The sequence below is a fragment of the Zophobas morio genome, unplaced genomic scaffold (genome assembly GCF_036711695.1).
Source record: "Zophobas morio isolate AGI-343-1 ecotype UQ-CSIRO unplaced genomic scaffold, CSIRO_AGI_Zmor_V1 ptg000004l, whole genome shotgun sequence".
Taxonomy (NCBI): Eukaryota; Metazoa; Arthropoda; class Insecta; order Coleoptera; family Tenebrionidae; genus Zophobas; species Zophobas morio.
Window position 1 is genome coordinate 15,313,192 of NW_026972109.1, and position 27,670 is coordinate 15,340,861.

General features: G+C 32.5%; 1 protein-coding gene across 6 annotated transcripts in view; it reads left to right on the forward strand.

Annotated features, from left to right (window-relative positions):
* LOC135142875 (syntaxin-1A) overlaps window positions 1-27,670 on the forward strand; it is a 65,157-nt gene that overhangs the window by 8,992 nt on the left and 28,495 nt on the right. For all 6 annotated transcript variants that reach the window (XM_064074675.1, XM_064074708.1, XM_064074666.1 and 3 more), the window contains exon 3: window positions 6,237-6,336. In XM_064074675.1, the coding sequence (XP_063930745.1) occupies window positions 6,237-6,336 (100 nt within the window). The remainder of the gene's footprint in view (window positions 1-6,236; window positions 6,337-27,670) is intronic.

Below are 27,670 nucleotides of genomic sequence, written 5' to 3' on the forward strand. Positions count from 1 at the left end.
TGTTAAAAATAAGCAAATGCACAGGTGTAGTAAAAAAGGTACTCAAAGTTGCTTCTTAAAAATGTTTGTTAAATATGTTTCTGCAAAATTGTCAGTTTTAACGACAGCAGATAAAATTAAAGGCGCTACAGTTTGTTTACCGAACAAATGGAGTGATGACGTGCGCTTCAAAGTGAGCGTTTCAATGCCTGTCCATAAATGCATCTTTCACTTGCTTTTTTCAGTCTGATTCCGAGATAAGGATAAAAAATCAAAATAATATAAAACAACCATTAGTTTAATGGATATTTATTTCAAGGCACATTAATCGAAACGTTATTATTATTATATGGTAATCAGTGGCATTATATTGAAACCGAATTACATTGTTATTGTGAATATTTTTATCACTTAAAAACAACTTTTAAATTTTTAAATTACAAAAAGAACGCATCAAACATTCAAAGCCAACCTAATAAAACTGCATTAATACTCCATCTGTTCGGTAAACGCACTATCGAGTTCGTTTATTCGACTCAGATTTATTAAGATTTTTTCAAATATTGTCGAAAAACTGTTTGCTAATGGTTTTTATTTTAAACGAAAAATAAATTGAGTGACTTACTGTGGCTTGTAGTTGGACTTTTTTTCCAAGTTTTGTTTGATTTGTACACACTCTTCTGTGTAAATAGAGAATACAGAGCACTTCCCCCACTCCATTGCCGAGAAGTCTGAAGTATACTTCCAACTCCGGCAACTTTTTCATTTTGAGCAAATCACCTTAACGAAAGTAGAAGGAAATAAACTCCTTTACGGCTTAAATCTTGTTCGAGTGATAAATATTTTATTATGTTTTAAAAAAGTATCGCTAGAGAGCTCCAGATCTGAATAATTTTATGAAGTGCGTAATAAAAGTAAATGCGTTATATACTTTATAGAGCCGTAAAAAATATGTCTCTTTCCACGTGATTACATATTTACTTTGTACATGAACCGACCTGTACCGTATTAAAAAGGCAGACATTCCCTTTGAGGCAATATTTGAAAGAAGCGAAAATACGACAGGGTTTATCTCGCTATCTAAACGTGTCATCTTGATGTCGCTCTCTTTGCAATTTCTCTTCCAGCACTCGCTTATTAAGAGCTAATACCGTAACCTGTAACCGAGTTGATGCCCTGCAGTTATATTATCGCAGGAGCTGTGAAGGTGCTATTTTACAAGATAACACCGTCAGTCCACAGCCTTACGCTTCCCTGATGGTTCCCGAAGGATACTAATGTCAGCTGTCACGGCAATCCCCTGCACATAAAGATAAATTTTCCCGTATGTGGAGATTTTCGCGTATTCTTCGTGAAAACATTCGTGTTCATGCACAGCTGCATTTTTCAAACGGCTTATCGTTGCGTGCAACAAGTTACTGAATTGTTGATAATGGGATTAGGAAACGATCCATGTTGAAACCGTACTTTGTAAACATCCGAATGCAAAAACGTGGCAAGATAGTTAATCCTTTGAAGTTATGTGAAAGGATCGATTTGAATTCATTTTGCAGTTAAATTGCAGCAAATTCTGTCAAAGACAGTTTGAGTTCGCTAAAGGTGTAACTAGTGAACCGTAAGAGTCAACGTTAATCATTGATAACGTCAAACTTAAGTAAATATTGGATCCATTGCAGCTCGTTGATTGCAAGTGTAATACTCGACGTTTTCCTAAATTCAAACTGAAATCAATTTGACATTAAGATTACTTACGGTTATAGGATTGTGCATTGGGCGATTCGATAAAATCGCTTCGAATGTTCAAGCGCAACTCTCATATTGACGACAGCTTGTAACCATTGAATGTATAGTTTGAAAAATATAGAAATCTGGATTTAAGGTAATCATCAACTTGTTAAATCTCCAGTTTTCATACAAATACATATTGAGAAAAATATGTTAATATTTTTTTCCGTTTGAGGCAAATCTTATGCGTTTATGGTACAATAATTTACTATTGAAAGCGTGGCAACCCAGGACCCAGTATGTTTTCTTTGGAGGCAATTAAAAAAACATTGTAAGGTTTAGCCATCATCTATGGTTACTGCATCACTTATTAAGAGGGTCTATTGTAATGCAAATTGACTTACACAATGTCATGCTTATAATGAAACGAAAAGTATATACATCCCAATGATCTACTTTTGTTGTAGCGAATCTATTCTGAAGTAATTTTATTTCTTTTCTACTGTGAAAGTAAGTTACACTACAATGGGTATATTATTAAGTTTGCAATATAAACGAAACATTTCAAAGCTTGTCCATGTTGTCATTTTTGTTTTCACTGGAGCGTAAGCTAAAGAAGTATTGTAATAGGGTCCATCCGGCGAAAGGCTGCTACCATGTTTTCTCGACGTTCATGATCCCTAGAGTGTGAAAAAGTTGGTCTCCCGTTTACATCTATTTGTCTGTGTCGATTTTTATTACGAGGATAATATTCGAAAGTACTGGATACTCCGTAGCGTTTCAATTTAAAAAATAACATACTCCTACACTTCTGGTTTATGAATGCACCTTGAATTTTGATCACATTTTCCAGAGAACTACACGCATATCCTTATTTTTCCATAGGGGTGTCATTAAAAAATTACGATTCGCAAAATCAAATTTTACAATGTTCCGAAAAAGTTATCTTGTACTAAGTTATGTCTAAATAACTTTCGACCAACTTTTTAAATATTAGCTTTCACGTATTTTTTTTGTAATTTGTAGTGGTTAAAGAGATCTTAATGAATTCAATTTTAAATTTATTTTGTTATACATATTTGGTGACTCAGATTTGTTTAAAGGACAATATTCTGTGTAGTAGTAACTATATACATCGATAGAAACCAAATTTAATAACATTTTGCTGTTATTATTGTAACTATTGCCTCTTAGATTTGATACACACAACTTATGATAGATTAGAGGCAATTATTGGCTAGACAATATCTACACAGATATGTGAGTTAGTAGTTAATTGTGTCATCAATATCAGATATAGAGGTATTGTTTCTGCTTTTTTTTTGCACCATCAGAAGTTAATAATTGTGATATGAAATAAAATGGGGAGATTATAACAAGACCGATTACTAATGGTGGATTATACACTATTTATATAGTGAAATGGAACACTTTGATTTGTACACAACTGAAATAAGTGATGACGAAAAAATCTCAATTTTTACTTTGTGAGCGCAAGCTAAACAAGTACATATTGTAATGAAAGGTCCCTCAAGGTTAATCTCATGTTTTCTGGACGTTTCATGTTTCCTAGACTACGAAGAAAAAGGTCTCCCGTTTCTGTCTGTCGTCTGTGTCATTTTTATTAGGCAGAAAATCAAAGTGTGTCTGATCATCCCCATCAACAATGGGTGACATCATGCCCAAATTTTACTCTATAGAAAATATAACGAGTCTGTACTTATAATAATTTTTTAATTTTAATTTGCTTATACAGGGTGACTGAAAAAAATAATTAATGCGTGAATTTATTTCATTGATTTAATCATGTACTGCAAAACCGAATGCGTTGAAATCTTGCAGATATTTTAAAGTTATCATAAGCATAGTAAATTTTTGACCAAAATGTATTTGTTTCCACCTAAAAAATTGATGACGTCACTTCAAAATATTGCTAAATAAATCCTATCTTAAATGTGCAAAACATGATAAGTCTACACTTGTGATTTATCACTGCATTAATATTTTTTTAGATTTGCTTATACAGGGAGTCTCAAAAAAATTAATGACTTGAGTCAATTTATTTTATTGATTAAATTAAGAATTACAAAACTCAATACTTTGAAATCTTGCAGACGTTTTAGAGTTATTGTAAGCGTAGTAGATTGTTAATCAAAATATATGTTTATTTCCCCCAAAAAATTGATGACGTTATCTCAAAATTTTGGCGAACAAATTCGACCCAAAATGTGATGAGTTTTTACTTATGCTTTATCATTGCATCGGTTTTTTTAGATTTGCTTAAACAGGTGGCTCAAAAAAATGAATGAATGAGTCGATTTATTTTATTGATTAAATCAGGAACTCCATTTTTCCCTGCATATTTTGCCAATGCAATACTGTTATTTTTTAATTTCCATTTTACACTAAACAAAATAAGTCAGAGAAATGGAGAAAGTAGGTGGGCGGGGCTAAATTTAGCTTCCAGTTTTATGAGGAAGCTGTAGCCCCGTCCACTCACCCCTTCTTCGTTCCAGTGACTAGTCTTAATATTGTTCAGTCTTAGCTTAGCAAGTTTTAGCCCCGCCCACCCACCCTCTATATTCTTAGAGGGTATGTCTTTTGCCACAATTAGTCTTATCTTAGCAATTCACCCCTCCCACCCGCCCTTTATTTTCTTATAGGGTATGTCATTTACCAAAATCAATCTTATCTTAGCAGATACTAGCTCCGTCCATACACGCTGTTCTCATTCTAACGATTTTATTTATCTTCAATTGAGATCTACCTTTCATTCGAAGTAGACAAAATGAATCACTGAAATGGAGGCGGGGTAGGTGGGCGGGGTGAATTATGTTCTTTTGTAAAGTGAGAATGGGAATTAATAAAATAGAACGTAGGCTGTTAAAAAAAGCCGTAATCGTATTTTTTTATACCACTTATTTGTTATAACATTTATTTCTTATTTCTGAAGAAAAAAAAATGAGAGAACGGGTGGGTGGGCGGGGCTAAGTTTAACTTTTTCATACAGAATCTTTTATAAGCAAGCAGTAGCCCCGCCCACCCGCCTTCTATTTTCTTAGCATTTGCCACAATCATTCTTATCTTAGCAAGTACTACACTGCTCCAATCCAAGTTCCAAGTAAAATAGATGGAGCATGGGAAAGTACTATTCTTCTGATATAGAATTAGATAGAGACAGCTTAATCGTTGGTTTTACTATTATTGACGATATAATAAAAGGTTCCCAAGGATCAGTCTTGGGGCTAGTATTCTTGTTAATAAATGTAAATGATGTTCATCAAGCTTTAAATGATAATGTGATTGTTTTTGCATAGTAACGAAACGAAAATGTTATGGACGTGAATATAATGGATAATTATCTCAAAGTGGAAATATAAACTTCTCTAATAAGCGTTGTAGACATAACAATAAAACTCAAGTTGTAAAATTTCCGCTTTGTAACATTAATGAAAACAGATCCAGTCAAAGTTTTAGGCGTGTATATGGATGCTAATATAATTAGAAAATCTCATATTACCTACTTATAGAAAATGTTCTAAAAACGGACTATAAGCTATACATATTGTATGAAAAGCGTTGGCAACGGTTCTTATTAAAGCACTATTTCCCATTGTTCTTGCCAATCGATTCTCAACTATTGATGTTTATCGGTTGGTTTAAATACTTTAGCCTCATTTATGTATTTAAAAAATGATTAAGTAATATAAGTTCGTTTAAATATTCGTACAAAACTTAAGATTCGAGTTACATAGAACATTTTTCGTAATTTTTAGTGTATTTCGATTCTGATAGTAACAGGTTATTTTCACAAAAAACTAATATTTCCATTCTTTATAAACAAACATGAGTTGAAACCCTGTAGGGATTTTTATTCATATCCTTTACGACCAGACTAAATCCAATTCTGTTGCGTCTCTTCTCTATAATTGAATTGTTTAGACCACACTACCACACATGTCCGTCAAACAAATTTTACACAAGACATACTAGACGCAATATTAGATTTGCAATAGAAGTCTTTTAAACATCAAATAAATGTAGTGAGTGATGAAGACGTGCATTTCAAAAATAATGCAACAGTTTCAAGAAAGCGGGTGATATTGTACTTGTGCTCTTTTAATTCTAAAAAAGAACTGCATTAAAAATGAGGCTGTCAAGATTTTTTTATAAAGGAAGAAAAACTGAAGGTTAGTTAAATAACTTGTGAATATTCAAATGTTTAATTGGCGTTTAAAATACATAAAATTAACTGAAAGATTATATAATTTTAATTAAATAAGTCCATTTTGTTTGTACTTACCATTTCTATGTGTTGTCCCCACTGAAGTAATTCACACGTACACCCTAAAACATCTTTCCGCCGCTGCAATTTACAGTCGTCACATTTCGATATCATTTCAGCCGATTTCCCTTGTTATGGGCCACTTAATTTTGTGTCGCATTCGTAAGGGGAAAGAATTCGCGCTCGTGTAAAAACAGCCGAGCCCGCTATTACCCTCCATATATTTATTTAATGTCTTTTGTTCTAGGTGGAAGATATACGGGACATGATAGATAAGATCCAAGCAAATGTAGAAGAAGTGAAGAAGAAACATAGTTCTATTCTTTCTGCGCCTCAGAGTGATGAAAGTAAGTTGTTACAGTGTTCTTATTTTTCACTTTTGCCGCCTTCCAGTAACGTTGTTTATGACTCGGGGGCTTTCAGAAACATGAAAGACGCGCCACAGTGTTTTATATTTGCTTTTTATTACGAGAGACGAGGCCGTAATATAGGGTATATGCGATTAGCGCGTGCGGCTCTTATATCAAGCCTGGATTAGACGAAGTGTTCTCTAATTCAGTTACATGTTCTGGCTTTTGCAGGATATGACCTTACGTAATACGTTTAATCTTACATTGAGAGGCGTTATCGTATCTTATCTATGATTTTCAGTCATTCGGTATTATCGATTTATCGACGTTTGGAAGGTTCACAAAAGGTGATAATAACTGTGTGATGCTTCGAGGGCTATTGTTTTTTTTTTTTGTTGTTTTTCTTTATCTTTATTGATGGCTCTCGAGTCATGTGCCAGAATTTTTCTTTGGCGAAGTTCTAAATTAAATTCGTTTGCTCGTAAGTTTAACCAATATATGATGGAATACTTGTGATTAATTGGTATTATCGTTTTCAGTGACATTAAGCAGTTTTGTTTAAAAAAAAATAGCGTGTGTTGCAAAAAAAAAAAAGGGAGATTACAATCTGTCGTCGACCCTATTGCTTAGTCACGCGATTATAAATTCGATCAGGAAAGTCTAGCCACCGTATTTTTATGTAGATTATTTCATGGCTCTGCAAAACTGTGTTAAGATATTTGTAGGCGAATTTGTGCAGCTATGACTGTCTGTGTGTTTGCGTGTCGTGGACGGTGTTTTAAAAAACATTATCGTGTATTATAATTTTCCTATTTTAGAATTTGTTGTTTCTGTTATAACGAATTTAGAAACCGTAACCAGTGACTTTTTCACATCAAGAATTTTTATCCACTATGAATTATTAATAGCTAAATAAATTGGAATATTGTATTACACATTCGTAGAAAAAGATCAATATAGATAGAATGTATTAATTTTTTATTCTAATGATTCATGGATTAATATTCATAAATCTAAATGTATTTGTAGTGAAATATCTACCACAGCTAAATTCTATCTATTCTTGAAATTAAATATTCATGAAAGCGATAATATGTTTTGCAAAACGATTGCCGTTCACCCTTAAAATAAACATTCACTGTCTCTTATAAATTATAAAGTAGCAGAAAAGTCAAAGTGATTCAGGTTTCAAGGAGATGATAAAATTTAAAACAATGGTTTAATTAGGGCAGTTATTAAATGGAATAAAAATCGAGAACTAAATTTGATAAAAATTCGCCATCAAATTTGTTTTTATTTATTTGACTTTTAAATTGTAACATTTTCGATATTCTATTTCAACGGTTATTTTTAAAACATTGGTCGAATGTTGTTTCGACAGAAATTTATTCGCCCGGCAAATCCCGTTTCTTTAAAAAATTATAAAATATGTTTTTGCGATTTTCGTTTTTGTGATAACTTCTTTAAAGTAAAGATTAGCGACATAAATAACACCACCGTAATCCCTGTGCCAAGAATTTGTGCTCCCAAATACGGACAATGTAAAATAAAAGCAGACAACTAATGTGAAAAAATGGCCTCTCAGTCTAATATCAAGCTTCAGTTCAAATGTTTATGTTTACACATCGAAAGAATGTCATGTAGAAATTAATAAGTTTGTCTTGTCAAAACAGGACCAAAATTATTAATTTCTATTACTAATTTAAAATATAAAAAATGTTTCTTTTCTGATGACGTGATAACAGGATCTGTAGAATGTATGGAAACGGTTAAATATGTTGAGAACCAGATGTACAAATCAACTGAAATTAGGTATAGGGATACAAGAAGTTGTGGTCTAATTATTTGTCACACAAACACGTCAAATAAATTGGTAACAGCTCTGCAGACAGCACGACTCCACAAGTACGACTGATACATTTTTGTTGTGCAGTTTTTCGAAATCACTAAGTGTTTTTGTTAAGTGCGTGACAAATTGTAAACAACACATCTGAGGTTTCTTGAGAACCTAATTCAAAGCGGATTCGTAAACCACACTTATAGGGGTATATTATTGTATAACGGTTAAATCAAATAAAGCTAGAATTTTTTGAAATGACGTCATCAAATTATTGGTGGGGATGATTAGCAAAATTTTGGTTAGTATTTAAGCATCTACATGATACTTCTAATATATATATATACAAAATTTGACAACAATCGGTCCAGGAATTTCGGAGATTACGTGTCTAATAAAAATGGATAGGCAGACAGATAGACCGAAGTGGGAGACTAGTTTTTTCGTACTGTAGTCATGAAATCTCGAGAAAATAGAAAAGTGGCCATTCGTCTGATGGACTCGATTACTATACTTCCTTAGCTTATGCTCGGGAAGTAACAAAAAGAAACGGCCAAGTTTGGTATCGAACGTGTGACCCCAGGTCCGCGTTCTCCCAAATGACCAATAGCTCCGCGAAGTTTATATCCCGTGTTAGTAGTAAAATGTTATTATATTTCGCAAATGTTTCTGCGGAAATTTGGACGTTTAGGGAAAAAACTCAAAGCGGGTTCCTATACCACAAATATATGGGGATATTGTTAACATTTTATTATAGACTTTTTTGGGATGATTAGCCAAATTTTGGTTAGAATTTAACCATGTACATGATATTCCTAATATACATACAAAATTTGACCATCTCCCGTTTTCGTCTGTGTGCCTGACCGGCGTCGCTGTCGATTTTTGTTAAGACAGATCTAATCTCTGAAACTACCGGATCGATTGTCATGTAGATGGTAAAACGCTAACCTAACTCTCTAATTTTGGGTTTCAATTTGCATAAAATAAGATACTCCTGCACGTGTAGTATATGAATCCGTGTTGAATTTTTCTCAGAGACATCCAGATTTTTGGAAAAAAATCAAAATTGTATCACAACATTTTGCAATTTAAATTTGAATCTGCAAATCGAATGCTTTGGAAACTTGCAGACGTTTTCAAGTTATCGTAATCATGGTAAATTTTTAATCAAAATATACCTGTTTATCATATATCATATTAAATTTTGACGAGTAAATCCTATCGAAATTGTGCAAATTATATAGTCTATAGGTGATTTATTATTGTATTAATCTTTTTTAGAACTTCTTATACCCAAAAAAAATAATAAATGTGTCAATTTATTTTATTGATTAAAACAGGAACTGGAAAGTCGAATACTTTGAAACCTTGCAGACCTTTGAAAGTTATCGCAAACATGGTAAATTATTTATTAATCAAATTACATGTGTTGATCTCTCGCACAATTTGATGACGTCATCTCAAAATTTTGTCGAATAAATCATATCTAAAATGTGAAAAAATATGATGAGTCAATACTTGTGATTATATTATATTAATATTTTTTAGAATTGTTTATAGAGGTGTCTCAAAAAAAATAGTGAGGTAATAATTATTTTATTGTTTAAATCAAGAACGGATCACTCCATTCTCTCAAAAATTTGGGAATACAGTGATGTCATTATTAGCATTAGACTGCACAACCAAATTGATACGTATCCTGGCAAAAATGTTATCACAAAATTTTATAAAGGATAAACGCATTTCAAAGATACGCATAGCATGCTTCTTTACATTAACTTTAACATTACATACATAACTTTATGTTAACCTGTAAGGGTTGTCATAAAAAATAAAATAAAATTCGCCAAATTAAATTTTATAATTTTTCGAAAAGGTTGAATATGTTTTATTGTGCTTCAGGGGTGAGCAAATTTGGTGGAAATAACCTTTATTTGTGTGGAAAAAAATTATTCGATTTTTTCCAAGAGAGAGTTAATTTAAAATATAAATACATACCAAATTTTTTTTAAACATTTTGTTTTGTTTCTTAAATTCACAGATTGTTTATCTAAGATGAGATGACTGAAATTTTTTGGTTGACTCATTTAGTGCTACAAAAATGTTTTAGATAAAATACTTCCAATCCTTGCAGTAATTTTAATTGTTCAGTTTTATCAGTATGTGTAAATTTAAAAAATTACCACTTAAAATTGAGTGAATATAGAGTTAGCCACTTTTGCGTTTATCGGACTAAATAAAGAAGGGGGACAAATTTAACCGGAAGCAGTTTGTAAACGATATAATTCGTATAAAATAAATATAATCTGAGGCGGTTTTGATAAGATTTGCTACAAGATTAGCGTATCCAAGTGTGTTATTTTGTAACGAAAACGCAAATTATTGTGCAACTGTATCAGATTTTCGTTTACTAAAAATATTTTTGTTTTCTAATATAGAATTAACCTGCTTATCTCAATTTATGGCCATATTAATTCTAAACAGATAAAGTTCTCTATATAAATTCACGTGGCGTGCACGGTTTGCGAGATAATGAAGATTAACTACGGACCACTGCACTTCCTGTAGCGAAAATGGCCGAGTTTGTCCCAACAAAAGTGAAACTGGGGGTTTTGGAAAAATATTAATCTGTCTATAACTGCGATTAAAGTATGTACTTTTTGTTAAAGAAGAAAGAGAAATCTTTTGGATATTTAAAATGGTGTTTTCGATCTTGTTTTTAATTAACGTCAAAATTTCGAGATTTCAAAACTAAAAAATCTACGGTTGGACATATTTCTCAAATATTATTTATGTCTATAGTTTATGTTTAATTCGTTTATTTAGCCACTTAAAAATTATAGATTGTGAAATCTAGTTTGTTGAACAGTTTTGTAGTATAGAGTAAAATTTTCACATGGAACTTTCTTTCATGTTTTACGAGACACGTAGCTCTGCGACAAATACCGTAATACCTATATCCAAGACGTCCAGATTAAATAAAAATCTCCGTGTCTCCTACATTCGTGCCGTTTTCACGCACGACATCTCGAAACTTCGGCCAACTTTTCCCCTCCGGAACTTTATCTCACGGATGGTCAGTTCGGTTTTTCGCAAAGACGACACCGAGCGGGAACGTCAGGATTCGTAGGATAAATAGAAACTTAAATAAAGGTTAGTCCTGTCCTGTTAACAGGAAGTTAGCGAGCGATATCGACCGGTTGCGACCTTTTACGCGACGGCACCGACACAGGATGCCTTTTATCAAACTTATCCAGAATTTGCCAACGGCAAAATGTCTGGTGAATGAGCAACATCAGAAAATGCTCTCGACGTACAATCGGCAAGTTTAATGCGGCCGTAATTGGCGGCGATTGCGGAAAACTGGAACGCAGGAGATGGCTGGAAGGGGTTTTTCCAGTTTTTCGAAGGTGATACGCCGATAAGGCTTGCAGTTGCACGCCTCTGAATGCGATATCCGTTTCCTGGCGTTGGGCTGCGTTTGTCATGTGGCAGGTCTGGACGAGCGTAATCTTTGGCTTTGAATGTTGGCCATTTTCTGGTTGAATGGGTTTTAATGTGCCCGGAGGCTATGGTGACAGGTTGAGTTGGGTTGGAGGGGGTGGGGTTTTTACAAATTCTGGCAAAGAGTTTCAAGAGACAAGTGGTTTTTTAATGTTCTTGAATGTTTTCGTGTTAAAAGGCCAGTCGCGACGTTTTCTGCTTGGAATATTCGGCACATTTAGAAACGAGAAACGGTAAAAAAAGCTGCTAAACACTTCTTTTTACTATATCTCAGTTCCAACAATAAAGTCTGCAATTTTGCAAGCTGAAAACAGTGGTGACAACCACGTTCCAAAATTTCCATAAATAACTGAAATATTGATTTTTAAAATATATGACGCAAAAATTTCAACAAAATTAAAAATATATATGATAAATAGACTGTTAAAAAAACTGCCCGCGCATTGGACGCGTGTCTGGAAAATGGCGGATTAACTTTTCAGTACGTTATATACCTACGGGAGTTTCGGGAGTCCAAAAAAATAATAAAAAATTATGATGTAGATTACGAAAAAAACTTAATTTTAGAAAAGTAAAATTGGCAACACAGCACACACCTTATGCGTGAATACCACCGGCTTACTTTCTGGTTTCTTAGTAACGATGGTGGCTGAAATCGACCTTCGCTTTATATCAGGCAAACATTGTTGTCAAATGGAATTTTATCCAATTATTACAAAAACAACACAGCCATATTAACTAAAAGTTTTATTACTAGTTATTGTGATAATGAATAATTTGTTTAGTTGTTAAACGTAGCAAAAGAACCAATTTTAAAATGATTGTAACTCCACCAAAATGTGAGAAGCATTTTTTTTACGATTTTTCCCAGACTCACCAGTTGATTGTTAAGAACTTAGCGGAGAGTTAATCCGCCATTTTCCAGACACCCGGTATAGTGAGTTCTAAAAATATATTGACCATAAGAACCAAACGTAGCGACTCCTCCTAACGTCGACTCCAACATAATGTTTGCTGAAACTGTTACTGAAACAGTATTTCAGAAAAAATTGGTCGAACTTCCCTCGCCTCTGAGGTGCAGCTCACGCTTCTTTGAAAAATTATAAAAATTGTTTGCGATTTTTGTTTTCTGATGACCTCAGCATGGCATAAAGGAAAAACCAGTGACGGAAATAACACTCCCGCAGCTTTTTTGCAGGAATTTTTCTGTTTTTTGTTTAAATTTTTGATTTTGCAATTTTTCAGTTTTTCAATTTTCCATAGTTTGAATTATTCAATTTTTAGATTTTGCAATTTTTCGATTTGCGTTTCCGGAATTTTCTATTTTTCGATTTGCAGTTTTTCGTTTCGGTTTTTTCATTTCATTAACTGTTTCAGTTATTTGATTCCTCAATTTTTCGATTTGCGATTTTTCAATTTTTCTTTTTTTTTTTTTTTGTTTATTCAGTTTTTCGATTTTGCAGGTTTTCGATTAAAAATTTCTCGAGTTTTCAATTTTTCATTTTTCCGCATTTTTTATTTTTTCAAATTTTCGATTTGCAACTTTTTGTTTGTTTTTATTTTCCTCATTTTTACAATTTCTCGTTTCTTCAATTTTTCGATTTGCAATTTTTCATTTCGGCTTTTTATCTTCTTTGTTTTCAGTTATTTGATTCTTCAATTTTTCATTTTTTTGTTTCTTCAATTTTTAAATTTGCAATTTTTAGATTTAAAATTTTCGAGTTTTCAATTTTCGAAATTTTTAATTTTTCATTTCTTCAGATTTTCGATTGGCAACTTTTGGTTTCCGATTTTGTTTTTCTTATTTTTTCCATTTTTTTTTTGTTTTCTCGTGTTATCAATTTTTAATTTTTCACATTTGTGATTTGGAATTTTTCAGTTCGGTTTTTTTATTTTCTTTATTTTCAGTTATTTAATCAATTTTTTACTTTTTGTGTCTTTAATTTTTAATTTTTCATTTCTTCAATTTTTCGATTTGCAATTTTTCATTTGTTTTGGTTTCTTCAACTTTACGATATGCATCTCTTCGAGTTTTCGTTCTTAAATTTTTCATTTTTTCCGATTTTCCAACTTTTGGACGTTTCAATTTTTCAATTTGCAATTTCACGGCTTTTCAATCTTTGATCAATTTTTTGCAATTTTTCCGGTTGCAGTTTTTCGGTTTTAAACTTTCTGTTTTTCAACTTTGAGATTTTTAATTTTTTGTTTTTTCAATTTTTGATTTGCAGTTTTTCTAGTTTTCATTTTTAATATTTTCTAATAATAATTATAATTAAAAAAAAAATCAATTTCTTGATAACATCTAATTTTTGAATTTTTTAACCTTTCAGTTAAGTTTTTTGACTTTACAATTTTGACGATTCTATAATTTTTAGATTTTACCAATTTTGAATTTTCTAATTTTTCAATTCATACATTTTTCGGAATATAAAATTCCTCGGTTTTTAGGTTTTTTTTTCAGTGTTTCGGTTTCATAATTTAATTTTTCATTTTTCTAACTTTAATTTTTTCAGGTTTTCAATTTCTCGGCTTCTAAATGTTTTAATCTTTCCGTGCTTCGATTTGCAATTTTCCGATTTTGCTATTTTTCGTTCTTTCAGTTTTTAATTTTTCAATTTTCGGAATTCTTAATTTTTCATTTCTTCAGATTTTCGATTTGCAACTTCTGGTTTCTGTTTTTATTTTTACAATAAGTATTTCGATTTTGCCAATGTTCCGATTTTATAATTTCTTGCTTTTTCAATTTCAATTTTTTGGTTTGTAATTTTTCATGTTTTTTGAGGTTCTCGAATTTTTCATTTTTCAAATTTTCGGTTTGCAACTTTTCGTTTTGGTTTTTTATTTTCTTTATTTTCAGTTACTCGATTCTACAATTTTTCGATTTGCAATATTTCAATTTTTTATTTTTGGTTTCTTCAATTTTTAGATTTTGCAATTTTTAGATTTAAAATTCTCGAGTTTTCAATTTTTAAATTTTCAATTTTCGGAATTTTTCGTTTTACAATTCTTCAGATTTTCTATTTACTTTTGGTTTCTGATTTTATTGTCCTTATTTTTACAATTTTTCGATTTTGTCAATGTTCCGATTTTACAATTTCTTGTTTTCAATTTGACTTTTCTGATTTTACAACTTTTGGATGTTTCAATTCGTAATTTTTCAATTTTTTGCATTTTCCAATTTTTCGAGTTGCAGTTTTTCGGTTTTAAACTTTCATTTTTCAACTTAAGTTTTAATTTTTCGTTTCTTCAATTTTTGATTTGCAATTTTTCTAGTTTTAACTTCAAATGTTATCTAATAATAATTATAATTAAAAAAAAAAACTAAATTTTTCAAAATCTCGATACATATCTAATTTTTGAATTTTTTGATCTTTCAGGGTTTCAGTTTTTTGACTTTTAAATTTTAAAGATTCTATGATTTTTAGATTTTCCAATTTTTCGATTCGTTCATTTTTTTCGATTATAATTTTCTCGATTTTTAGTTTCTCATTTTTCAATTTTTCGGCTTCCAAATGTTTTAATCTTTTACTTCTTCAATGCTCCGATTTGCAATTTTCAGATTTTCCACTTTTTCGATTTTGCTATTTTTTGTTTTTTTAGTTTTTCGATTTTTTCCAATTTTTTAGTTTTTTCGAATTTCAATTTTTCGATTTTTTAACGTTTCGTATCAAAAAATGCCAGGACTGCAAAATTGTGAAATTAAAAAATCAAAAATTGAAAAACGAAATATGTACTATGAAATGAAAACTTCTAAAAATCTAAAAATTGTAAATGAAGAACTTGAAAATTTGAAGAAACGGAAAATTGAAAAGTCGAGAAATTAAAAAATGAAAAACTTAACAATCGAAAAAGTGAAAATCGAAGAAATAAAATATTGTAAAAATTGAAATATTGAAAATTTGAGAAATCGGAAAATCAGATATCGAGAAATCCAAAAATTGAGAAATTTACAGATTGGAAAATCGGGGAAATGAAAAATCAAAGATTGAAAATTTTAAGAATCGAATAAACATTGTGATACAAATTCGAGAAAAAAATTAAGGAAACGAAAAATTGAAAAATCGAAAAATTGTGAAACCAAAACATTGAAATTGGAAAATTACAGAAAATGAAAAATTGTGATATTAAAAAATTGTAAAATGTAAGGTCAATGCATCTATCAATTTTGATGGATGTAGTGTAATAATACTAATAACAACAATACTGTATTCCCGAATTTTCGGGAAAACAGTCAATCGTTCTTGATTTAATCTATACATTAAACTGCCCCGTTCATTAATTTTTTTGAGTCACCTGTATAAGTATTTCTAAAAACTATGAGTGCATTGATAAACCACAAGTATTGAGTCATAATATTTTGCATATTTCAGAGATGATTTATTCTGCAACGTTTGCTAGATTTCAGAGCACTCGGTTTTGCAGTTTCAAAGTTAAATTTGAAAACATTGTTATGCATTTTTTATTTAATTTTTTCCAAAAATGTGGATGTGTAGGGTGAAAACTCAACACGGATTCATACACCTCAAGTGCAAGAGGATCTTATTTTATAAAAATAGTTTTACAATTTTTACAATAGGTAAATCCCTAGCTTAGGCTCGGGAAGTAAAAATGATCAAAAAATACTTATGTTACTTTGTGGATTGCCTCGTAAATCAGTAAATTAATGCAAATTATGCATATATCATTTTCATGATCGTAACAGGCTCTTTCTTTGCCCTTTGTTGAAACTCCTCGTAATAACTATTGATAATAATATTATGCTATGAGTAAATACTACTGGTGTGGTATTACTTATTTAAAAAATTGTTGGTGTGGATCAAGGCTTAATCCCTCCAAGTGGAAATGCTTGTTTATTATGGTTTAAATATAGTCATTAAAGCACAACTCTTTATACTACTATTTATTGCTCCCTTGAACAGAAATTACCCAGAATTTACCCGCAAACATCTGCACAAAAATTACATGTACTCACGAGTAATACAGTTTCGCAGGAACACTAAAAACACCCGAGAGACTTTGTCCCCTTTCGTGTTTTATACAGCTTGGGGTGGGCTTGAAAATAGGAGTGGCTAATATTTGGAGATTCTTTCCCAACATACTTAAAAACTCAAAGTAGGGTAAAGCAGGATTTGATGGTGATACTAAACAAACTGGGGTAAGATGTATGCGGTATAAACTGATGGGGAAGATAAAGCTGAGTAAACACGGATATGGAATCATTGAAAAAGAATGCTGCAGAGGGAGCGTTTGAGAGAAGAGATTTTAATCTCGTTTAATTTACCGATTCGTATTTTGTGTTATCTACAGAATGGAAAATTGTAATGGTTATTATAAAAGTAGGATAAGGTTTTAATGGCATAATTGCTTGCTCTAATTAATTGTCAGATTTTAATTATTTGCCACTTAAATGTTTGATTTTGTCGGTGCTACGTTACGATTTGTTGACTTGTGGATTGTGGTAATTGTAGAGTCGTAATTCTGTCGTCTTTGATGTAGTAGTAAACAATTAAATTTGAATCATGTTCCGGAGGTCTGTAATTAATTAAAAAAGAAGAAAAGTACTAGCTTTTGTTAGTGATTATATTTTGTCCCCTCTAGTCATGAAGAAAGCACTCGCGTGTAATCTCGATTACTCATTCTGTTGATTTACTACACTCGCCTGCGGCTCGTCTGACAAACTTCACTCTCATTGATAATTGCCGTCATTGCATAATTTACTATTAATAAACACCGAGTAGAATGCATCATTTCATACTTTCCCTAGGTGACTTCATAGACGATAAATGTAGGACGAGTGCAAATTGTATCGTGGAAACAAAAAGCTTAAATGTTATTGTTTTAATTTTAGAATAAAAAGTTAATTTATCGTTTTCAAGTTACACTTTCCCCGTTTTTAAGCGTAGTGTCGTGACAAACAAACGAATTAATAAGTCTCGCATAAAATTTAATTCAACCGACTCGTGTTTTGCCAGGGTAAACCGTTCGTATAAAGCTTAAACAAGTTACCTCAAAACGTTGAAACAGTCTACGAACTCTAAATCGCAGAGCTTTAAACATTAGCTTGTAATTACAGTCCATATTTTTTTTATTTATATTTATTGCTGATACCCCTATCACCACGTTACCCCATGCTTTCTTGCTGTGTACTTAGATGAAATATTTCAGCCTGTGCTGCTCCCTCCGGGGTTTTTAATCTTCGTTATTTCAACTTTATGTAGCATCGAATTACAATCTACTGTTCAACGTTGTAAGCAATATTAAGTTTAATTGTTACATCATCGTCGACATTTTCTGGGGTTCTCCTACAACCTTGGAGAAGTGACCGGTATATTTCTTACGACTCATTAATAAATTTTAACAATGGAGTTACTTGTTCAAGCACCTTTCCCACTGTATTTATTCTCACCGGTTGCTTTAGTTTGCATTTTATTATCTTATGCATAAATCAAGTTGCGATTTTAACACCCTGAGTTATACAACTTTCTGTGGACACTTCTTGTAAGTTGTATTTGCTACAGGTTTAATAAATTACAGTGCGGTTTAAGGGTTTCATACTTTGTTTTCTATTTTTACCAAACTTTATGCCATCATATTTCGTGTTATTGTTTTTTTACTTCCCGAGTGTAAGCAACATTGCGACATTCTCCGTGAATAAGGATCATGTCGGTTTTCTCGTTATTATCGTAAGAATGCATAGACATTTTTCTGACACTGACGTTTCCATACACTTATAACCAAACTTTGATACAATTCAATTTTGAAACATTTTTTGTAATCCAGGCTCAAGTTGAATCGGTATTATGAGTTGCCTATTTTAAAAACGCAAATGGGTCATCTTAGCTGAATAACCCTGTATTTACAACAAAATAAAAATGGTTGACTACGTACTTATATATATTTCTTTATTAACAATGCACATCTGATCCACTCTATATACCGTTTATCAACATTAGATAAATATACTTAATTTGTTGAGTCACTTTATTCTAAAAATAATTTACGATTAAATACTTGTCAATATTTTCTATAAGACAATTTTGACGTTTATCTTAGATTTAAAACACCTCCGTTCAACGTCAACGAATGTAATTGATTCGTATTGTCAAGTACAGATTACATCCATTTTTAAAACATGTTTATCATTTCGAAACCTCACTTACTCACTTGCTGCAGTAATTTCAAGCTACCATTGTTCTCCAGAATATAAAAAGCGTTGTTAATTAGTTGTTCAATTGTCCAAAAAATATTAAGAATAACAGAAAAACGTTTCTTAGGTTGCTGTGGACTTTGTTTTCGAATCTTTGGAACAAAATTAACAAAAGGGTGTAGTGAAAATAACTAAGATTTGGAATATTTTGTAATTTCGTGTAAAAAACAAAATGCCTGATGTAAGTCTTTATTTAAAATTGAAAATTGAACAAAATGTAAACGTAATATTTTTATAGATCTAAAGTTTTAAGCACAAAAACAGGCAACGTTTTCAATTCGCCGTTATTTGTTGAGAAAGAAGTACCGAACTATTTTTTTTTTACATAACTGAATTCTTAGCGGAAATTTTAAACATACCTTTCTTTGTATTACTAACTAAAGAATTTAGATGATTCTTCCGTAACTTTTTTAAGCGATGAGCTAAACATGTCATTTGAATAAAATTAGGGTACACTATTTTAAGCTGTACACCGGTTTTCACCACGTGTGGCGCACCATCGGACAATGTAAATACAATTTGGTTGATTATAAACTGATTTTAACAAAGCATAATTTGCAAATCGATATGCCAAAATAACTAGTTTTGATTCATTTTAATTTCTCAATCTGTCATTTGATTGTCAATTTAGTGATAACCAATATGCAAATTTTGTACATGTTCTGGACTGTATTGATGACAATGGCTGTCTATACGTTGATTTTGTACGTTGTACAGAATTTAGGGGATGACGTAGATATTCAAAATTTGGTTTCCAAAAAGTCTGTATTGTTAAAAATTTGTAGAATATATTCATTCGGTGCTTATTTTAAGGAAAGTCGAGCATTTGTTGAGTGGAAATGCTTTGAGAATAGTACATCGATAGAACGTCGCAATAGTGTTAACGCGCCCGGACGAATCCATTTGCGAATTTAGGGGAAATGAATTAAAAAAACGCAAATGATACGCCACTGGTTGAACTCTAAATGACAATGTTTTCATGCCATTTCATGTGAAATTTGGGAATAAAAATAAAGTTATTTGCAAATGCAGTGGAGAAAATACAGTTACTGATTCTTAAGGTTAAAGGAACTTCCTTCAATTAGATTTTATTCAGTCTTAATAAGCCGTGTACACGTTATGATGTGGTTGAAAGGACACGTAAATGAGTATTAGCAAATTTTTTCGTTCAAGGAATTCCTGCGACTGTCAAACAGGTGTCTATGAAAAATTGTTGTTGCATAAAAATTTTATGTCGGTGACTCATTCCGCTTACGTGTAAATAATGACAACAATGAAGTAAAACACTTTCCACTTGTAGTTTTTTTTACATGTGGGTCAATAATTCGTAATTAATAGTTAAGAGGTCTTTTAAATAGGTCACCGCTAATGAATTTCTCTTGTGGTGGAAAACAACAGGTGAACTATAGTCGACAAAATTGACTGTAAGGGTCAAGTCAATAACGCGAAGTATAATTTCCTATAATGAACACGGTCTGTGTCTTGATATATTTTGCCGTTAATAATGTACGCTTAGCGTTTACAAGAGAAATAATAATTTTCACTAAAACACGTTTTAAATCAACGTTTTATTAAAGCCAGTAGGCGGTGTTGTAGGTGGTGCTGTTTCTTCATAATTATAAATAAAGATCCCCAATAAAAAAATCATAATTAGCGCATAAATTTATGGCAAAGCAACAAAAAAGGGTATCACACACTCGAGCTATAAATAATTTTCAGATAAAACTGTTAAATAATTGTGGTTAACACAAATCATACACAGAAAAGTGTCCCAAGTGTTGCGTGACTCGACCTTACATTAGTGTAAATCGACTCTAAACAGTATGATTAACGAATATTAGTCACCGTGTTCTATACCTTATAGGTGGCTCATTTTCGACTATCTATTTATAACAGTTCGGTAATAATTTATCAGACTATCGACAAATTGTGTTGATATCAATAATTAAAGCGTCAAATCGTCCCGAATCACAATATAAGGATAAACTTTCAACAAAGAGTCGGTTCAAGCGTGACCGACATAATTATTCATTTGGTTCTTATCAGATGAACGTGCCTGCCTTTACATGTGTTTTTTTAATCGTTATTTGCCGAAATAGCCTGTCAGACGATAGCACAAGGTCTAAATTTATTTGCGGGTTCGTAGCATTTTCAAAAAAAAAATGATGACGTAAATCCATCGTAAGGGGTTAGACATCCGAGTAAATTTTGTCCATAATAAATTCCATTGTATCCGTCTTGGGATTTCGGTTTCGAATCTGGATACCGGTCGATTTTGTCAGATATATTGCAAGGATCCGAATTTAAAGAACGAAATTGATTTTCTTTTTTATTTCACGTCGTTTTGCAGATAAATGGGATCGCGTTATTCGTGTCTCTGTCATACGCTGGGGAGCTAGAAAGAGCTTAAATTAGCCGAGGAGTGGAGAACTTCCAATGGTTTAAATAGATTGTTGTGTTGCTTTTTTGAATAATTCAGCAAGAAGTGAAGCCGCCATATTTCAATTTCCGTTTCCTTATTTATCATAATAACGAATTGTGTTTGTCGCGCAAACTTTTCTCGCTCTGCTTTCGAGATATCTTGAAAAGTTTTTTCATTTCTCGTTCCACGTGAAATGAGTGTTATTAATCACGCTTTGATGGAAAAATCAAATAGTCAAATTATTTTGACAGAGCATCCGATGTCTCGTGACCGTGAGAATCGCCGAACGTGCAAAATTTATGGCAAAAATTGGAAACTTGGAACACGAAAAACAGGAATCGTATAACTGGGGATAATTCAGCCAAGCTATCAAGTATAATGTGTAACACGAACTTCAACAACAAAGGTTTTGAACAGAACGTATTTGTTAACGATCGATCGTAAACACAGCGACCAGTGGTAGGTTCTCAGGCTATATTACCAATATAACAGTTAACACCAAAATAAACGAATTAGTTTTCTTTTTCAGCACAGCGTGCCGTTATTTTTATTGCATTTCCTCCGACTTATCATAATCTAATTTCGTCGCCAGCGTTTTTATTGTGTACGCGAAGCCTTGCAGAAGCTCTTGACAGTTATGCAATTTAGATTTAGATGGCTTGAGTAAATAGAACAATCCCTAGAATAAACCGTTCCGAGTGCGTCGTGTAAACTCGAACAATAAAATTTCGCCTGAAGTTCACAATTTCATTTGCTAATTAAAATTTCCACGTTACATTGAACTATTTAAATTGAGGATTTATTTATTCAAATTACTGATGACAGATCCGAGAGGGTCATTCCGACTAATCTCGTTTTAATTAAAATGTAATGCCGTATTTTGGGCCTTGTTTGCCTCGTTCCTCTCTGTCATAATTACGTTCTTGCATGACGCAACGCAAGATACATTTTTTAATAGACGTACGTCGGTCGCGTATTGTTGGTTGTCTACGTGCGAAATTTTTATTCGCGGGTTTAAATTGCCGGTGTGCCGGCGTCTGCGTTCGCCGGCGACATCTCGAGAACCCGCCGACCTATTTCATCCAAATTTGCAGCAACATTTTTTCGTACCGAACTGTAATCGAATTTACGGTTGCGACAGCGTCAGGTTTTTGCTGCCGCTCCTCCAGGCCATGCCAGATGATAAACTAGGGAATACCTAAACGCGTCGACCTTAAACCCTTATTGATCTAGGCCAGGCTGTAGATTCTCTGGTGAATGGTGCGATTCTAGACCTGATTTCTGATGTTGAATAACGCACGAGGCGAGAGACGCTTCGAGCCTTTCATTCAAATGCAACTTTCAGAATCAACCATCGAATAATAACCATTATCTGGCCTCGGTTGGTTTTTTTAGAGGACGCTTTTATCGAGTGGATGTGCGATTAAAGGGTTTTCCTTGTAAATATTTAAACGTGATTTTAAATTGGCTGTTCGACACTGATTGAAAGTCGATTTGTGTTCTTTGCTTTGTTACGTTTATTTATCGACGGGATTGTACGATTATCAGGAAGTAATTTCGTTAGAGAGGAATGGAAATGTCACAATTTTGGGACTGATTTGTTGTACATTGTGTTCCACGTATCGACAGTTGCTGAAGTTTGAAAAATCAAATTATACCGTGCAGTATTTCGTGTAGCCGCAGGGCTTTTGCAAATATAATGCTTCATCCCACTGATGAATATCGATATTACCAAAATTTATGTTTTGTTCAATTTTAAACGCTTTATAATTCATATATGTGAAAATTCTCGATTTCAAAGCCGCGAATATTTATACAGGTCGGTGGAGCCATGAATCTTTTATTTTTACCATCGGGCTCCCGTAAAGGTCAAAATATGCGAGTTTGGTTAAATCAGATGTAGATCCAATGTAATTACCCTACGGGTCATTTAATATCGGATTTTTTTTTAAATTCATCTCTAAAATAAAGCTTCATTAATTTACTTTATTCTCTAGACAAAAAAAGTTTAAGTTTAAGCGCTACCCTTTCATTTCAAAATAATAGTGTCTCTGATTTAATGAACGAAAAACTGCAACATCTAAATTAGGTGCTTGTCCATAATTTTTCCCCAAAAGAAAAAGTTCTTTATCGTGATCAAGCTTTGTTTTCGGGGTAAATTTAACAGAAGAGTCAGAAAGTCGTTATTTTAAATTATGTACAGTCGAACCTCCGTAAATCGAAGTATCGCAAAAAATTTGAGTTACCAAAGATATTGGAAATTGGAAACAAGTAATATTTGTTAAGTAAAGTATGCTCCTAGAAATTACACCCACATCTGGTAGTGTATGAATGATGTTTTTACTTCATGAGCGGAAGAAAGTACAGTTCCATCACTTGAACAGTATCTAATAAAATTTTATTGGTATTTTAAAGTTGGACACACAAAACCATAAATCACAAGTTCAATACAACCCTGGATGTTTCTAGCCCACTGTACACTGGTGGCACGCTCCTTTTATTGGCGTCGTTATCCCCCTAGGGGCATTGTCCGACAATTCCTCAAAGTAGCAGTTGTAAAATTTTACTAGGTACTGATGAAGTGTAGGAGTATAGTAATAGTAATAGTAATCGAGTCCATCGGACGAGTGGCCACTTTTACGAAAAGTAGTCTCCCGTTTCTGTCTGTCTGTCTGTCTGTATCCAGACAGACAGATAAATAAATAAATAATAAAAATATTAGACATGTAATCTCCGAAACTGCTTGAGCGATCGATTATTGTATATTAGAAGTATCATCTAGATGGTTAAATACTGACCAAAATTTTGCTAATCATCTCCCTAACAATTTGATGACGTCATTTCAAAAAATTCTATGTTTATTTGATTTCACTGCTATACAACAATATACTCCCTATAAGTGTGGTTTACGAATCCGCGTTGAGTTTTTTCCTAACCGTCCAAATTTTTGCAAAAACATAATGCATAATGTTTTCTCTTTTTCTCTCGCGCTGTGTATTATCTATGTTTATGACGTCATAACAAATTTTTTATTGATTAAATTAAGAACAAGTCACTCCGTTTTCTCGAAAAGGTGAATATTCAGAACATTCTGTTCGACTGTGGCTTAATTAATAATTTTAGTACCCTGTTTTGATGCGATAAACTCATTCGAATTAAACAAGTTTCTGCGTGATACACTTCCGTATAAATAAACACTTGAAGTTAAACCTTGTTATCATTGCTGAGAGAACATTTTTTCCCGTTGGTTATCTGCTTTAAATATATTTTACATTGTCCGCACGTCAGGGGTTGTGAGGGTGTTATTGTATTTGAGGAGCGAGTGAAATTCTGTCGAAATAAACCGACTAGTTTTTGTTTATAGGTAACTTCAAGCAAACTCCGTGTGAATTTATTGATGTAGTGAAACAAGTCAATCGTCAAAAATTACGTTTTATTTCAAATTCGTGTACTGCACAAGTGAAAAAATAAAAATGCTTCAATTGGCATCACTATCTAATGACATTTTCAAGGTTTTTGTTTGCCATTCACCCTAGGTCACCTATTTAAAGTCACGTTTTTTCATGTTTCTTCATCTTTCTAGAAAATGCTATTACTCAGTGATGCCAATCTCGGAATTATTTTCATGACCTGCTCTCATTATTACTTTTCTTCGAGCGCACGCTAGAACTCTGTTGCGTTAAAAAATGCATTTTCTTAGTGAATTAAGTTCTACATAAATGTCTATAGTGAAATAAGCTGACGCTTTTTTCTAAAAGTAAACTCGATTTTACGTAAATCACATTTGTAAATGGATGCACATAATTTGTAGTTTATCAGTTCATTAGTGAAATATACATTACACATTTTCAAAGTGACAATAATTTGCAGTAAATCATAATTGTACTATAATTTTCGTTCGTTCTGTGTGTACACGAAATCCCTTTTACACTATTTATCATTTGACTTTATAGATCTTAATTTCATGTAGGTAACTATGCCAAACCACTAGACTGCATTTCTCCGTAATTTTTTTTTCTCAAAAAATAGCACTCTTATCTTCTAAGATCCAGATGTACGCATCCTCGATTCCCGTCGTGACTCAATGTTTGTGAGGAACAAGCACATCGTTTGGTTCCGCTCGGTAAATTAATTGCATACAATATCCGCCGGCTAAATGCAAATCCGAAATTTATTCAGGATAACCGACGAAATTGCTTTGTGCTACAGTTTGATAATCGCAGCGGTTTCACGATTGATCATTCGAGGATACAGGAGAGGATTGTTTGGATATCCAATTTGAGAAATTTTCTCAACAAACTGAAAGAAAGTTGGCAGCTTTTTCGTGCTTTTATACGAAATCAGCGACCCATTCCGAGTCTTTCAGGATTAACGTTGCAGAAGCAACAATGAATCGAATAAACTTTCATCAATTACGATAACATCTAGAAATTTTCATCGCCCAAAGTTCACCCGGAACGTTCCACTTCGTTACGTTTAATGATTTCTCGCATCGGGCTGATGTAGGGTCAGCTTACAGGGAAATATTTGTTGCTTGGTTGGGAATATCAGTTTGCCGAGTCGAAAATTTGGATTATGCGGTAATCATTAATATATGAGGAAGGTGATGGTATTAAGGCTGAGCCGGAGTAAATAATTGAGTTAAGGGTATTATGTACTAAGCTCTTTCGGTGTATTTTTAACACTTTGTTTTAGGTTTTTTCATTCAATTAGCAATTGGCACAGAAGGTTTTTTGTTTTGAAATAAATTTAACATTTGCTAACAAATTCCAAATGTGAATTAGTTATAATTACCTGCTAATCTTTTTTTTTTTTTTCATAGTAACAACTAGTCGATTATTTGAGTGACATTTTTACCACGCCAAAATAACGACAATAATCAATTTAATTATGCTAATTTTCTTTAACAAAGAATGGAAGATGTTCACCGTATAGACAATGTTAATTACTTTTTGCGGTAACTGAATATACAATTGTTGTTTCTACTATTAAATATTTTAGCTCTTTATCCGAGACTGTTCTGGGTTAACCCGTTTAACTCGTTTGCGATTAGGGGTCACCTTAAATAATTGATGTCACTAAATTTGAACACACAGTCTAGCCTGCAATAATGGTGTATACGATGTACTGAGTAGCAAGTATTCATTTTTTGTCTTGCTCATTATTTATATTAAGTTAAAGGATCACTAAGAGCATAAAAATAATATTATATTTAATTCCACTCTAAAATTTTGAAAGAAATCTCATTAATTTGAACAAGTCCGAATTTCTGCCCGTATTGTAACAAAAGATGTTGTAAATGCAAAAAAACTACCGTCTTAGTCTCTCCGTCTCTTCGTTTATACATATTTTTTCTTTTTAATTATTTCGTATGACATGAACAATTATTTTTGTCTTTAAACTTACAAGTCGTTTTTAATAATGCGGTAGCTTTTTATTTCCAATATACGAAAATGTAGCATGAAAGATATGGAGTTTTATGTTCTTGGTAATATAATGGGAGAAGAATAAGGAGACGGCGCCGCCACATGGTTACAATATCAGTGGGCGCAAATCTGACAAGAATAATGGGAAGTTATCTCCGTAACGACGCTCAATGACGCCTCGCCATTTGCAGTAGCCGATCCGGTTTAACATCCCACTGGCTGACACTGGCAGGGATGAAAGTACATATATTTTGGCAAATGAATTAATGGAATGCGACTTTTTAACTCATTAGCACGGCAATTACGAGAACAAAGAGTTTTTTTATTTCGTTGCAAATTAGCCGCCGCTGACTGTACTTTTCAACCCGGTTTGCTTAAGGATCGAGTTCTTGTGTGCATCTGACGGGGCCAGAATCCATCTTTGGCAAAAAAAACTCTTTATATTCACAGTTTGAATGTTGTGGGGTTGAAAGTCGTGTTCTACTAATTCAGTAGTTGAACTCTACGTTTTAAAAATTCAAACGTTTTAACTTTTAGATGTTATAAATTAACATGTCATAAAATGAAGATACAGTTCTATATTTAGTCAATTGAACCTTTTCTTATCACGCTGGAATTAACGTTATTTTTATTTTTGTAAACTAATTTTCTTTGAGAACGAGGTTCTTCTGATTTACACAAATGAATTACATAGTTTGCCCCATAACATGAAAAATGGCAATATCCTAAGGGCAGGGCGTATGGGTTAAAAGTTTATGCTGAATTTAAAACTATATTCAGTATGCAGCAGTGTTAGCCCTTTTAAGGACACTAACACACTGCAGGGGTGTAAGGATCGTAAAATATATCCGAACTGTTTGAACGTTCAAATTTGTTGGGCGGTAGAACTGAATTTAAATCGGATTTTTACATAAAGTTTACTAGTGTCTAGT